The sequence below is a fragment of the Gymnogyps californianus genome, chromosome Z (assembly GCF_018139145.2).
Source record: "Gymnogyps californianus isolate 813 chromosome Z, ASM1813914v2, whole genome shotgun sequence".
NCBI lineage: Eukaryota > Metazoa > Chordata > Aves > Accipitriformes > Cathartidae > Gymnogyps > Gymnogyps californianus.
The window spans coordinates 59,345,144-59,360,563 of record NC_059500.1 but is presented as its reverse complement, the minus strand read 5'-3'; the positions used below and the strand labels follow the sequence as shown (position 1 = coordinate 59,360,563).

General features: G+C 38.2%; 1 protein-coding gene across 2 annotated transcripts in view; it reads right to left on the bottom strand.

The window, feature by feature from the left end:
• The window catches only part of JMY (junction mediating and regulatory protein, p53 cofactor), a 67,867-nt gene that overhangs the window by 42,154 nt on the left and 10,293 nt on the right, over window positions 1–15,420 (bottom strand). For both annotated transcript variants that reach the window (XM_050913124.1, XM_050913123.1), the window contains exon 2: window positions 3,920–4,093. In XM_050913124.1, coding sequence (XP_050769081.1) covers window positions 3,920–4,093 — 174 coding nt within the window. The remainder of the gene's footprint in view (window positions 1–3,919; window positions 4,094–15,420) is intronic.

Below are 15,420 nucleotides of genomic sequence, written 5' to 3'. Positions count from 1 at the left end.
AACCACCAACAGTCCAGAAATAATGAAATTTAAAAATGCCTGTACAAATTCAGTACAGCTTTTATGTGTATATAAATCATAACACTGTCTTCAATTCCTTTATTGTATCTTCTCCAGGATTCAGTGAACATAATTATAGTTCTGACTGTTTGGTTGGCTTATCAATACAACTTTTCACACTTACCTTACAAAACACAGTTATACTAGACACACAGAATATGTCTAGTAAGCGTATCTTACATTTTAATCTTGAAATGAGTACAGACTTGCTTCTTTGATGAGCATTTCCCAATTTGATAATACCATTCATTACAAATTGGCTTTTCTTTGTGTGTCCCCATAAAGGCCTTGGGGCAAGCTGGATGATATGGATTATTTCCATATCATATATATAAAAAAATGTAAGTTCCAAACACTGCTGTGCTTGCAGTGTCCAATTTTTTCAAGAATGCATGGTATCTGCTAAGCATTTTGCCATGCTTAGAGGGAGGTCCCCATGGATCTGAGCAGCACTTACAAATACTAAGCATTTATACGAACAAAACTAGGTTTCTGAAGCTGGGAGCCCAAAAAATGACAAACATACCACTACTGAACGCGTAGTTCTAGGGTCAGATGACTAGTCCATAATTAAGTAGAAATTTCAGCAGAAGTCAGTTTTCCAGAGTGACATTTCACTTCCTAATAAGCCATCCTTTTCTGCCTCCATAATCTTCTACCTTTTTCATTATGTTTTCCAAATTCAGCAATACGTAAGTGCTTTACAATACAGCTTTGACTCCTCACTCATACTAAATGATCCATCCTTCACACTGAGGCAAAATACGTCTGAAAAACTAGCATACAATCAAGTTAAAATATAGAAAAAAAAGAAAAAAAAGAAAAAATTACTTTTATCGTGTCTATCATGGACAACGCTAATCTGCCTTTTCAAGCTTCTAAATGTTTTAACTTTGTTATGAACTTTCGTTCTAGGTTGTTCTGGTATTTTTTTTTCCCCAAAGAAGAAATCTGCAGAGAATACAGCTGTCCTACTCTAATAAGCCTCCACTGAGCAGACAGAATTTCGTGTTTGTTTCTCCCTTCCCTCTTGTAGGCTTATCTCTTTCTAAAAGTTTCACAGCAACAGCAGAAATTTAACATCCAGATGATACATCTTCCAATTTTTATGTATTGCTCTAAAAGGAGAAGACACTCAACACCCTTCTCAAAGATTATAAGCAAAGCAATTTCTTCCTAAACTCATTCTGAAAACTGACAAAAAGAAACGGATTAAAATACTTATTAAAAACCCCAAATTCTTAAAAAACAAACTAAAACAACTTCCCCACAAATCAAAACCAGATACGTAATAGAGAAAAGGTCTAAAAATGTTAAATAATTACAGAAGGTATATGCAATCTTGACTAAATACTGATAGTTCTGTTCAAGCTTTATTATCCGTGTAACTTATTTTTTCATTTTAGTAACACATTCTGCAGGCTCTTCCTTCCTTACCCTGCCCTACATTCAAACTTTATCTTTCTTCTTGTCACTCTTTATATGTAAACAGTATTATATGTTCACAGCTCCCATTTCACTGAGGTAGTAAGCATCAGGAATACTTCTGTTATGCACAAAAATGGAGCTAACCCCAGCCATAAGGGTTTATTGAAACCTAAGGGTCTTTGTTCCATTATTAAGCCTGCCAGAAAAACATATGCAGCAAGTTAACACAAACCATTTCATGCATAAGTTCTATTTATAAAGCAATTCTTCTACCCTAGCTACCCAGCGTAATATATATTTTGTCATCATAGATACAAGTACTGCTTTCTCTCAAACAATGAAATGAAAAACAAGAGATGGCATCTTCCTCTACCACATAATACAGATGACCAAGCTTTATAACTCAAAAATTGCCAAGTTAGGAAGAGAACTTAATGTACATTAGATGCAACTATGTATGACTAAAATAATCAACCACAGAACATACCTCTGAAGTTTACCAAGGTTATTCTTTCACGAAAAATAGAAAATGAGGTATTTTAAAACTGGAATTCAAGAGATCGTTGAGGTTAAAAAAAAAAACCAAACCCCAAACAAAACACAACTCTTAATTCATATTTCCTACTCAGTATGATATTTACTTGTTTGACAAAAGAAAAAAAAAAAAATCATCTTTTCCTCTGCTATAAATTCAAATAAAATGGGAACTGTTTCATCATGCTTTGAAGAAGGCTTTTTATTAAATGTACTGTTCATAAGCCTCAACTGTGTAATACATCTGAAAAGAATATTCATCCCAATTCTCTATGCAGCAACATTTATCATTCAGGGGAAAAAAAGCACTTTTAGTTCAAATATTATCACATTATCTCACTCAGTTAGTTTCAGATTGCTGAACTTTCTGAAAGATTACTTTAGGGACACAGCAATAGCTCAAAATAAAACTAGTTTCGGAATTGTACATCCTCTTACCTCCCTCCCGCATTCTATACTGAAAACCAGAGAAAAACACTATATTTTTAAATTGAAACCAGTAAAACCAATGTTGGCTAATTGAACAAGGTGCCAAGCTGAGATAAATTGTGTTGTGGTTTAACCCCAGCCAGCAACTAAGCACCACACAGCCGCTCCCTCCTCCCCGCTCCCAGTGGGATGGGGAGGAGAATTGGGGGAAAAAAAGTAAAACTCATGGGTTGAGATAAAAGCAGTTTAATGACTAAAGTAAAATAAAATATAATATTAACAATAATAACAATAATAATAATAATAAATATTATTATAATAATAATCATTGTAATGAAAAGGAATATAACAAAAAAAAAGAGAGATAAATAAAACCCAAGAAAAGACAAACGATGCACAGTGCAATTGCTCACCACCTGCTGACCGATGCCAGAGCAGCCATCCACCCCTCCCAGCCAACTCCCCCCTGTTTATATACTGGGCATGACGTTCTATGGTATGGAATATCCCTTTGGCTAGTTCAGGTCAGCTGTCCTGGCTATGCTCCCTCCCAGCTTCTTGCACACCTGCTTGCTGGCAGAGCATGGGAAACTGAAAAGTCCTTAACCTAGGATAAGCTCTACTTAGCAAAAACTAAAACATCAGTCTGTTATCAACATTGTTCTCACACTAAATCCAAAACACACTGTACCAGCTACTAAAAAGAAAATTAACTCTATCCCAGCCGAAACTAGGACAAATTGACATTTGAAATACAGATTAAATGAAACAAACCCATTTTAGCTTCTATGTTACAACACATATGTTAGAAGAATCAGAAGGCTACAGTCTTAATAATCTGCATAGGAACTAATGATTTTATCAAAAATACTTCTGAGATGCAATAAAGACGACATTTGTTATTTTTGGTTAAGTATTTAAAATTAGAATTATTTTTAAATAAAAGAAACATACGCATTATAAAACAGTTTTACCAAAATGTTGTATTATTCAGCTGGCTATGCTTTTTTAGCTTTTAGGAAAAGATACTGTTAAAGTGTTACAACAAATCATATACTTCTATTATGCTTCCGTGTTCAAGTGTTTCACAACATTAGATGAAAACCTACTGACTTCTCATGGTTTATCAGATTATCTCAGAAAATTAAAATGAAAAGTAACTGTCTCTTTCTATTTTATGTATTAGTCAGTATTCCCAGTAATCACAAAATTGTTGAGTTTCACCTATTAAATTCAGCAATGAATTTGAACAGTCAAACACAGCAAGTTAAACAGGTACCGGTTAGCTACATATGTGAGAGTTGTTCTCACTCTTCAAAAGCACTCCTCTGAGTGGAGAAATCAGAAAAATAGGGTCAACATCTAGTGGAGAAACCATCGCTGCATATACTGCATAATAAAAGTAGTAAACAGTAACTAAAAAGCATGATTTACCCATTAATAAGAAGTTCAGTTACCTTTACCATACCTTTATCTGCTGTCTCCTAAGCATCGCAAGTTCCCTCATATCTCTGAATGGCTGTAGTAAGTACTGGTAGAGCTCCGTGGTAGCTTCTGCAAGACTACTGTAGGCTTCATCTTCCATTTGATACAGTTCAAGCAGCTCTACCATGCTTTCCGTGTTCTTATGTTTTTCCAGAAGCTGTAGAAAAAGTGCCAATTTTACTGAACGTATTCAAACATTCCTGCTAAAAGTGACAGTCATTTAAAAAACATTTTTTAGCCTATCCTCCTGTATTATCTTCCCTCTCCCACAAAATCATCACTCAGACAAACAAACAAACAAAAAATCTTAATCCCCACCCACATCTTGAATTTAGCCAGTCATGTATGAGCACATCTCTCATAACCTTATCTCAAAATGTGCAGCACTCCTATTGATTTTTTCTTTCCAAAAATTTCTGGAAGGTAGTGAATATGAGCACAAAGACAGCATAAAAAGCAACTTCGTACAAGAATCTATAACGTAGTATCAGATATGCTACTTCACACATTTCCCACTTTCAGGTGTCGGGGGGGAAGGAGTGACAGGAAAGGAGACAAAAGAGAAGTCACATTTTGATCTTTCTAGGTTTTTTTGGTGTTTGGTTTTTTTTTTTTTTTTGCCTGTCTGTACTTTGGACCCACACGCCCCATTATATCAGTGCAGCTCCAGACACAGAGAAGAATCTACATGAAACAACACAGTGATCTGCATTTCTGGTGATTTTGCCTTGCAGTTTACGATTTTAGCCTAGACAGTTTAGGCATGAAATTTCAAATGCACTAAGTTTCCATTAGATTTTTTTTTAAAAATAATTATCTAAGTATTATAAGCTTTAAAAAAATACTTAAAATACTTTGTTTTAATTCATATAAGAAAACACATCATCAAAGTCTGTCCATTCCTTCCTTTAGTTCTCAAGAAGCCGAAAAGTCATCTGTTTGTACAAATTTGCTACAATATATGTTTTTAATTTATATGCTTGTTTTGCATCTATTTTGGGCATTTGCCTGGGCAGACCTCATATGCCACTAGAAATCTTTTACCATTTCTAAAAAAATATTCAACTGTTTAACAAAAACTAATCTCGTACAGACATGTGGAGTACTTTATGTATTTACAAAGACAAGATTACCTGAAATTAATTCCCCTCTTACGTACTTCTCAAAGTCAAAGTCTCTTGTCCTTTATACTATCATCTCAAAAGCATATATTCACAGTCCAAATTTATTTAAACTTAACATAGATTAGGAACACTATGGAATAAGCACATCATATCTGCTATGCGTTCATTGAAGTTGGATGCCAAGCCTACATGATATATTGTCAGTATACTCAACTGCATCAAGTATTCTAACTGGAAGACAAAACAGAGGGAACTGCAGATTAAAAATTGAAGCTTTGGTCAACAGTCCTTTGGTGTCTGTTTCATTTATATCCCAGGACAGTCAAGAGAAGTCTTGATTACCATACTGTCTACTCAATTCGCTCCAGTACATTTATATTACTGTGCTGTGTTTCAGATACCTGACTGGATAAGAAAAACTTTCTCTTTCTTCATAATGTAAAGTTTGCTTCTGAAGATCCCCAAAACCCCACCTGGGCTTCCTTTGAAGCACTAAAGATCAGCCAAGATTAGAGGGAAGATGCAGAACAGAACGCAGAGAGGCTCATAGTAGCTTTATTTACATGTTCAGCATTAAAATAATGGTCAGAAGACAGGCCAGGAAGAGCTTTCCCTCAGCAAGGCTTAGCAGAGATGAAAGGTCTGGGAAAGATGGTGTAAAACAGATGTGACATTCCTCAGCAGCACAAGGCAATTTGTCGTATTACCTAAACAATTTCACCTAGGAAATTGTTCCTATTGCAGGGTCATTTGCTATGCCTTTCTGCTTTCTTCCAGCAGCACATAATATTTTGTGGCATTTGAGTTCTCACTGAAAGTACTGGGTAGTGGTTTGTGGCTTGCAGTCTGTAAATCTGACATTTTATGAACTTTCAGGTTTAAACACACATAACGTAACCTGCAATTATAGGGACAGTAGTCATCCCAGATGCTCTTGGCTTTGAGTCCTAAGTCCCTATGGATTTCATGCATTATTCCAGCCCACTAGCTGTTTTAACCATCTAGTCTATAAAGCCATATTCTTCCTCAGCTCCTCTGTCTTGTTGCTAGTGCCTAAAAACAAGAGTTGCCATACTCAAGCCTTCTACTTCCCCCTGGCACTATCAGAAAACCCTCTTGCAGTCCCAAAGCTGTAATTATCCCTCTGTCAAGGTACTGAAAAACCAAACCCTTTATTCCTCAAGCCACCCATTGCAAGAAGGGTCTCTATTATTAGCAGCAGCTCTACAGCACACTGTAATGTTAATTTCCTTTTAGTTGCTTAGGCTATTAGTATCTTCTTATTAAATTTACACCTTTGTTTCATTGTGAAACCCTACTATTCTACTAGTACACAAATCCTACAGGGCAACAAAAAAATGACAAAAATTAGAGAAAACTTATAACCATTTAAAGGAGAATATTAAATAATCTTATTCCAGGAACAGAACAATACAATGCAGGGCTTTTTTTTTTTTCCTTTACAGACCATTCTTAAGCACTATTTAATAGTTCTGATATTCTGGAAGACAGTCACAATTTTGCAGAAGTTGGAGTGAAAGTGTCAGGAAATGAAGGATCATTTCAATTTTATGACTATCAGTATAGTACAAAGACATCTTAAGGACACTAAAAGCAAGTATCTACTTATAATTAGTTGGTTGTTCAGTGAAAATCATGTCCATCACTGGAAACGGTATGGATAAAGTAATGAGTTATCATTACATTCCTGCGCATACAGAAGATAAGTAAATGGGCATCATTTCAAGGTCTTGTCCATGTCCAGTTCTATTTGGTCTGCTGCTGGGGTTACCCCAATCCTAAGCCTACTCCTCAACTCCTTCAGAAATACCAAACCCCCAATAAAAAAATACAAGTGAGGGCAAGTTATTAATACAGAACATATATATTCTTAAATTATTAACACAACGTAGGCAATCATTCCTCCTTCCTAAGGCAACGATTCACACAGAATCCATTTCCTGTGCCTAATGAAGACCTTTCTGAATGAAAATGGTGATGAAATTTCATTTAAACTACAGTTGACAGAAAAGACGTAACAAAACATGAAAACCAAAGAGTATCACCTTGTTCGGTTTGGAGCAAAGACTAAAGAGCTATTGAATAGGGATATTCTTCGAAACAGGTAGGAAGGTTACCAACCAGGAGCAGTGGTTACATACAGCCTCATTACACCCATCCATCTATCAACATGTTCTTCTACAAGCTCATTCAGACAGCATTTTGGTGAAAAACATCTGAACATTAACCTTTTCTTACAAAGGTTGCAAACCAGCTCTAAATTATTTTGTCCTGCCAGACTAACACCATGAAACTGCTGTCTCAAATTTCACTTGAGTTAAAAGTTACATGAGAGAAAGAAGAAACCAAAGAAGTGTGAAAAAATCCAGTTCTGAAAAACAACACAGAGAAATTATGACATGCATTTGAAAATATAGTTATGGTATGTGCCCATGTGGCCAAGAAGGCTAATAGCATCCTGGCTTGTATCAGAAATAGTGTGGCCAGCAGGACTAGGGAAGTGATTGTCCTTTTGTACTTGGCACTGGTAAGACCACACCTTGAATGTGAAAACTGTGTTCAGTTTTGAGCCCCTCACTACAAGAAAGACACTGAGGTGCTGGAGTGTGTCCAAATAAGAGAAACAAAGCTGGTGAAGGGTCTAGAGAACAAGTCACAAGGAGCAGCTGAGGGAACTGGGGTTGTTTAGCCTGGAGAAAAGGAGGCTAAGGGGAGACCTTACACTCTCTACAACTACCCGAAAATAGGTTGTAGCGAGGCAGGTGTTGGTCTCTCTTCCCAAGTAACAAGTGATAGGACGAGAAGAAATGGTTTCAAGTTGTGCCAGGGGAGATTTAGATTGGTATTAGGAAAAATTTCTTCACCAAAATGGTTGTCAAGCATTGGAACAGGCTGCCCAGAGAAGCGGTTGAGTCACCATCCCTGGACGTATTTAAAAGACGTGTAGATGTGGTGCTTAGGGACGTGGTTTAGTGGTGGACTTGGCAGTATTAGGTTTACGGCTGGACTCAATGATCTTAAGGGTCTTTTCCAACTCAAATGACTCTATGATTCTATATACATGGTTTAAAGGAATACAGAAGGGTCAGACTATTCTCTCCCACTTTTTGGAACTGATGTGATTACCAGTCACCAAGTCTTCACCAATACAGTGTGGTATGAACAGAAGACCAATAGCTTTGATTCTGCTTCTAGACAGAGCCTTGTAAGCCTGATGAAGAGTCCAGTCTGCTTTATTGCCACCAATCCTAAAGGGGCACTGACATAGGAGACAGATGGTGCTAGGCTGGCTGCATACAGGACCTCTCCCACTTTGCTCTATAAAGCAGTCCGATGGAAGCTTTCCTGTTCTGGATCAAAGTCAGCTAAAGCATTTTTTTAGCTGGCTGCCATCCAGACAGTATTCAGACTATCAGATAACAATAATGCTGGGTCTAGCACAGAATCCACTGAATTAATAATGTCATAAGGCAAACCAGGCCATAGACTCACAGGTAGTTTAGCTGTGCATGTTCCAATTTTCACACAGGCAGTACCTAGACGATACACTGTATCAGAAACATGAAAATTCAGCCAATACCTTTAGTAAGATGGAGACATTGGTTAAGCTGGCCGAATGCCTAAACCAACCTGGTACCTTAAAACCATGCAGCTTTCAAGGTGTTAGCATAAAACACAATTTTTGTGAACAATTTTTGTGGCATGTTTTATGCCCCACTCATGATTAATTCTCAGCACAGATATTCAGTGTTACTGTTCATTTACTTCAACAGTCTTGGTATGAATTTTTGACTTTTACAATTTTTTAATTATATTATTTAAAGAAGTGGGTGGAGGAGGGTAGAGTAACATCCTGTACAGGCCTGACTAGCACTATACCCATTGAATACTGCATTTATTTTAAGAATCACGTTTCACAGATGTTACATTGTTCACAACTAAATGAATCCATATATTTTAGGCAACTATTATGCAGATAGACTCTAGCCAGCAGGGAACACATATTTTTCAATTTAACAGCACATATATTTGAACTATATAACAAAGATTATTTCTGTCTTCAGTATTTTTTAAAGAAATATTTTATCCATAAAGCTTTAAAAGCATTACAGCAGACAGTGTAATTATGTGCAGGTTGACCTCAGTTGGGAGTCCAAAGCTTAATTTAATCATTGAAGAGTCAAGTCTTACATTTCCTTTGCTATTACTCCCAAAACTTTCCCTGTTACTCCTATTTTGTGTATTTTATAAAAACACTGCAATATGGCACATACCCATTTTTAGCTAAAACAGGCCATAAAGATATTTTTCAGTCTCTTCCTAAGCTTCTTCATATTTTTGGAATAATAGTAATTACAGAATACCCTATTTTCCTATGAATTTAGATTCTCGGAAGCTTGATAGTATTACTTGCCATTTCCAGGAAGAATTCTGAAGATTTTTAATTGAAGCAGCATATTAAATATCACAGGTAAAACTAACGGTAGTTGTTTTCAGAGTAGTACAGTACTGCAGATAGAGTAGTTTTTAGATACTCCATCCTTACCACTGAACAGCAGTCCTAAGAGTAAAATAGCAAACCCTCCTGCTGATACACCTGCAATAGTCTGCAATGAGCTCCAGACAATGAGCTCCAAAGAAGCAAAGCTCCAGAGTACATAAAATTTGTATGTAAAATTTTAGCAACTGAATTTAGACTGCAATTTCTTATATCAGAATGTACTTAAAATTGTTTCTATTCTCTCTCTTTTTAAGCTATCTTTAAACAAACAAAGTCTTGTTAAAAGCAAACACACTCCCATATGTCCTCGTAACGAGCAGGAGTCTCAACTACATAAAATCTGTACTATACACAAATTGCTTTTCTCTCTCTTACATGCATGGTCCTGTATTTAAATGTCACCTCTTGGGGTTAAAAGATCAAGCCTTGCTAGGACATTGAGCTTTCTGTTTGCATGATAGCGTTGCCATCAACAATCCTTACCTTTGTAGTATAAAAAGACCATTTGCATCATTGTAGCAGGTGAATGCCCCAGTAACAGACCAAAGCCTGACTCTCCAATACAGATCTAAAATATATTTTACTGTTGGGCCAGAAATCATCTAAGAGAATACAAAAGATGGATACGGAGCTGGGATAGCATAAACGAATAAGGTAATACTGCCCAGCATGAGAAGTGCTGGAACCAGCATTACATCTGTCTAACCTCTTAAGATTAAAAGAAGATACAAACGAGTGAATTCCATATTAAACTTATTTGGAAACCACACAGTTTATAATTGGTACATAAAGCAATCAACCACCTACTGAGCGGACAAACATGTCCTATTTTTTCAACGAGGCTTCTGAAGATATGGAATTGGAAGTGTATGCTGATGCACTGCAAAGGTTATTGTCTGGATTTTGGGGATATTTTCTAAATGGCTGTTTACAGAAGGACTGAGTTAATTAAAATAATCAAACCAAATGTACACATAAAACACACACAACAAACAAGTTCAAAGTTTGTAGTTATTCTAAGAAACAAACAGCGAACACACATGCACACAAAACAAAACCCAAAAAAGATACTGGAAAGTAAAACACAGGGTGTTTAAAACACAGGAAATAAAAAGGAACACTTTCATAAGATGTGTCTTCTAGGCCTCTGAAGAGCTGCTCATATCAAGTGAGGCACATTATTCCTCTTTAAACCCTGTTTAAAACAGTCTTTTACCTGCGTGCAGAGAGCCTGTGTACCTCAATACATGTGTGCAGAGATGTGTTGGGTGTACGTGGCAAGGTTTTGGTAGCAGAGGTCTACAGCAGTGGCTTCTGTGAGAAGCTGCCAGAAGCTTCCTCCATGTCCAACAGAGCCAACGCCAGCTGGCTCCAAGACAGACCCACCGCTGGCCAAGGCTGAGCCCATCAGTGATGGTGGTAGCACCTCTGTGATAACATATTTAAGAAGGGGGCAAAAAAACGTGCACAACAGCAATTGCAGCCGGAGAGGGGAGTGAGAATATGTGAGAGGAACAACTCTGCAGACACCAAGGTCAGTGAAGAAGGAAGGGGAGGAGGTGCTCCTGGCGCCGGAGCAGAGATTCCCCTGCAGCCCATGGTGAAGACCATGGTGAGGCAGGCTGTCCCCCTGCAGCCCATCGAGGTCCACGGTGGAGCAGATGTCCACCTGCAGCCTGTGGAAGACCCCACGCCTGAGCAGGGGGATGTGCCCTGAAGGAAGCTGTCACCCCATGGAGAGCCCACGCTGGAACAGGCTCCTGGCAGGACCTATGGCGTCGTGGAGAGGAGCCCACGCTGGAGCAGGTTTGCTGGCAGGACTTGTGACCCTGTGGGGGACCCACGCTGGAGCAGTCTGTTCCTGAAGGACTGCAGCCCATGGAAAGGACCCACACTGGAGAAGTTCGTGGAGGTCTGTCTCCTGTGGGTGGGACCCCACGCTCGAGCAGGGGAAGAGTGTGAGGAGGAAGGAGCAGCAGAGACAACATGTGATGAACTGACCGCAACCCCCGTTCCCTGCCCCACTGTGCCGCTGCAGGGGGAGGAGGTAGAGAAATCAGGAGTGAAGTTAAGCCCGGGAAGAAGGGAGGGGTGGGGGGAAGCTGTTTTAAGATTTGGTTTTATTCCTCGTAATCCTACTCTGATTTGACTGGCAATAAATTAAATTAATTTCCCCAAGTCGAATCTATTTTGCCCGTGATGGTAATTGCTGAGTGATCTCCCTGTCCTTATCTCGGCCCACGAGCCTTTCGTCATATTTTCTCACCCCATCCAGCTGAGGAGCGGGAGTGATAGAGCGGCTTGGTGGGCACCTGGTGGCCAAGGTCAACCCACTACAAGAGAGCACACCAGAAGGCTAAGACCTGCACACTGCAGATTGCCTGGCCTCTTTTCACTCCTATCAGTTATCTTTGTTTATACTTAGGTTAACAGCTTCTAGGACAGTAACAATTACTTTTGTCAAGTTCATTTACACTGCCTACCAAAATGCATCTCATTTCAATACACTACCTGTAATACAAGTCCGTGCAAAAGGAAAAGAACTAGGTAAGAAAAATTGAAGTAGTATTTTAATGTAGTCAAGTGTGCCAAAACATTATTTCCATGTATGCGTCATTACTGAACAAAGCAACTTCTCTCCTCCCACTCAAAATTCTAAATAGAAATCTCAGCAGAACTGTATGTATATATATAACTTGTTGGAAGATCACACGGCTCAGGCTTAAAGCTGCCAACTCTGACGATGATGTATGGCATACCAGATCTCTTCTGAAAGCTCAAGAGGGAGATGTCAACACTTAAAAAGTATGCATCTCCTATTCCGTAAACAAGACAAACATATGTGTAAAATCATGGTAAAGTTGCTTTTATTTTAAGATGGTATTTGTCTGATCACCTTACCTTACTGTGTGATGTGGGTGTGCCACTCCTGAGTTAAACTATCATGCCAAATGAGTGCCTATAAAAACCAGGTATTTGTTTGAATTTAGTATATTACTTAGAATAGCACAGCCACAAATAAACTACAGAAATCATAGCAAACAAGGGCTAATTGCATATGAGCGCTAGGCTTTTTTCTGCTGTTAGTAACACAGAAGTAAGTATCTACATTGTAATGTAATTTGATTAAGAAAATAGAGCTGTTTACTGTATTTCAAAGTTGTTATGGCACTCTGGGACTCCTTCCCTTTGGAAAGGGCCAAAATAACTAAAAGGTAAAGTCACTAATGAATCACTGATCAGTTGGAACATGGTAACTCTGAACAAAAAGACTTCTGGGCAACACCTCACCCTGAAGGCTTGGCAAAGAGCTTATTTTACACATGTCCTAATGAGTTCTAAGTAATTTTTTTCTGCAGGAGTCCAATCAAAAAAACCCCAAAGCCAGAAGACTAAGAATATACATTACATAAGTGTTCATGCTGTGCCATAAAATATATTAACTTTTGGTCCACAGACCCTCTTCTTCTGCGCTTCTGAACTATGCTATTAGTCAGGAAAACATATTCATGAGCCTCAAAACTGACAACTGTCTAAACAAACTAATATTTGCATACAATGAATACATTTACTTAGCAGGTATTACCATGCTACTCTTATAATGTTCTTTTATGAAAACAAAGATGAACATTTGATGGGAAGAAAAAAAATTTAAGAGGTATAATCAATTTCACTCTGAAGTCAGCTCATGGGAATCATATCAGCAGCACTGAATTAGAACTCTTACCAGTTTTACAATGCATTTGGCATGGTAGATGTTCTCAAATGTCTGATAAATCTAATGTTAGACTTTTAAAAATGTAATTCAAAGTGGGTTAAGCATTCTGACAATACCAGATTCAAAGCACTGGTACGAATGAATTTACTTTTTAAAGCTGAGCTGAGCTAATGGCTTGCTCCTATCGAAAGAATCATAGAATCATAGAGTGGTTTGGGTTGGAAGGGACCTTAAAGATCATCTAGTTCCAACCCCCCTGCCATGGGCAGGGACACCTTCCACTAGACCAGGTTGCTCAAAGCCCCGTCCAACCTGGCCTTCAACACTTCCAGGAACGGGGCGCCCACAACTTCCCTGGGCAACCTGTTCCAGTGCCCCACTGCCCTCATAGTAAAAAATTTCTTCCTTACATCTAATCTAAATCTACCCTCTTTCAGTGTAAAGCCATTACCCCTTGTCCTATCACTACATGCCCTTGTAAAAAGTCCCTCTCCAGCTTTCTTGTAGGCCCCTTTTAGGTACCTAAAGGTTGCTATAAGGTCTCCCTGGAGCCTTCTCTTCTCCATGCTGAACAACCCCAACTCTTTCAGCCTGTCTTCATAGGAGAGGTGCTCCAGCCCTCTGAGGAGATGGGAAGATCCCACTTCCCATCCCCTCTTCCTTCTCTTCTTCCAACCCCACCCCGGTTCCTTGTTCCTTCTGCTCTCAGGTGCCCTCTTCCTCCATTGTACTGGCTTTGGTATTTCTCAGAGCCTTCAACAAACTAACTGAGCATCTGGCAGAAAGCTATTTCTGTAATTTCTCTTGGATTAATTTACTGAGGTTTACTGAGTTGCATCAGCACACCACAGGGACAGAAGAACAGGAAGGAACACAAAGCTGAAGGGGGGAGGACAGAAAGCAATAGGATCCCCCCCCTTCAGCACTAGCAAGCTGATGATCCAGTTCTTCAGCTTCCTTCAACAATGTAGCTGATGAACCACCTTTAAACCCTGGACGTCAGCTGATACGTAACTCAAACAGCCCTCTGTGTGATTTCTCAAGACTGGTATAGTTCAACACTGTCTCAACCTCCACAGCACCTTATACAATGGTGGAATCACGGAAAGGCAGATCTAACAAGGAAACAGCATTTAGCATGACTAAATGCAATTTTTAAAGTTTCTATGCTAAAATACTGAGGTTTTTTATTTAAAAGTTGAATACAACATCTGAAAAGGCCCAATAGAAAGAACACATTTACAGCCCACTAACAAAAGGCTAAGCAAGATATCAAGAAACTCCTGAAATGCTGTATCATGCACATTATTTTTCCTCTTACTCTAACAGCAAATATCATGTAAATAACAAGCTATTAAATCACTTTAAGAGCAGCACATTTCAGACAAAAGCAATTTACATTACTATCAGGCGAACACAGACTTGTATTCTGTGGTGTTACCTGTTTGGGTTGGGTTTATTCCTGTTTTCACGGAGAAATGAAGAGGAAAGGATACACCGTTTAAATGTTATGGAGAAATAAAATCCATGCGTGATAAAGCAGCATGATAAAACACATTTGAAATAATACATACCATTTACCTATTAATTCAACTCTTCCAGAACAGCTCCAATATTGCAAGTATTTTGGGATTTTTTTAAACTCCTCCCACCTATGGATTTTTTGCTGAATTACACTACTCTGAAGTGACAAAATGGTACAATTTAAAACTCTGACATCTTAGAATTATAAACAAATATCACATTACTGAAGGCTGAAGAATTTGGGCTCTGAAGCCACAGTGCTATTTGTAGAAAAATTATAAACTTTCAGAAACTTCTAAAACTGATCTACAGATTTTCTCCCTCCAAAGTTTCACAACTGAATTAATGCATGTTTCTTTTCCTTTTTTTAAATTTCCTTAAAACAGATACAAAGCACACATTGTTATTTAAAGTTTGGTTTTCTTTTTTTTAAAAAAAAAAAAGCCCTAATCGAAATTAGTTCTATTTTAAGCATGGGATTCAACTAGAAAACCCATAGATGTTCCTTCTAACATAATAATCTATGATTCTAACTTATTGAAAAGTCTTTTACAATACTCTCTCCCTAAAGTAGCTCAAAACAAGTCATGATGCAA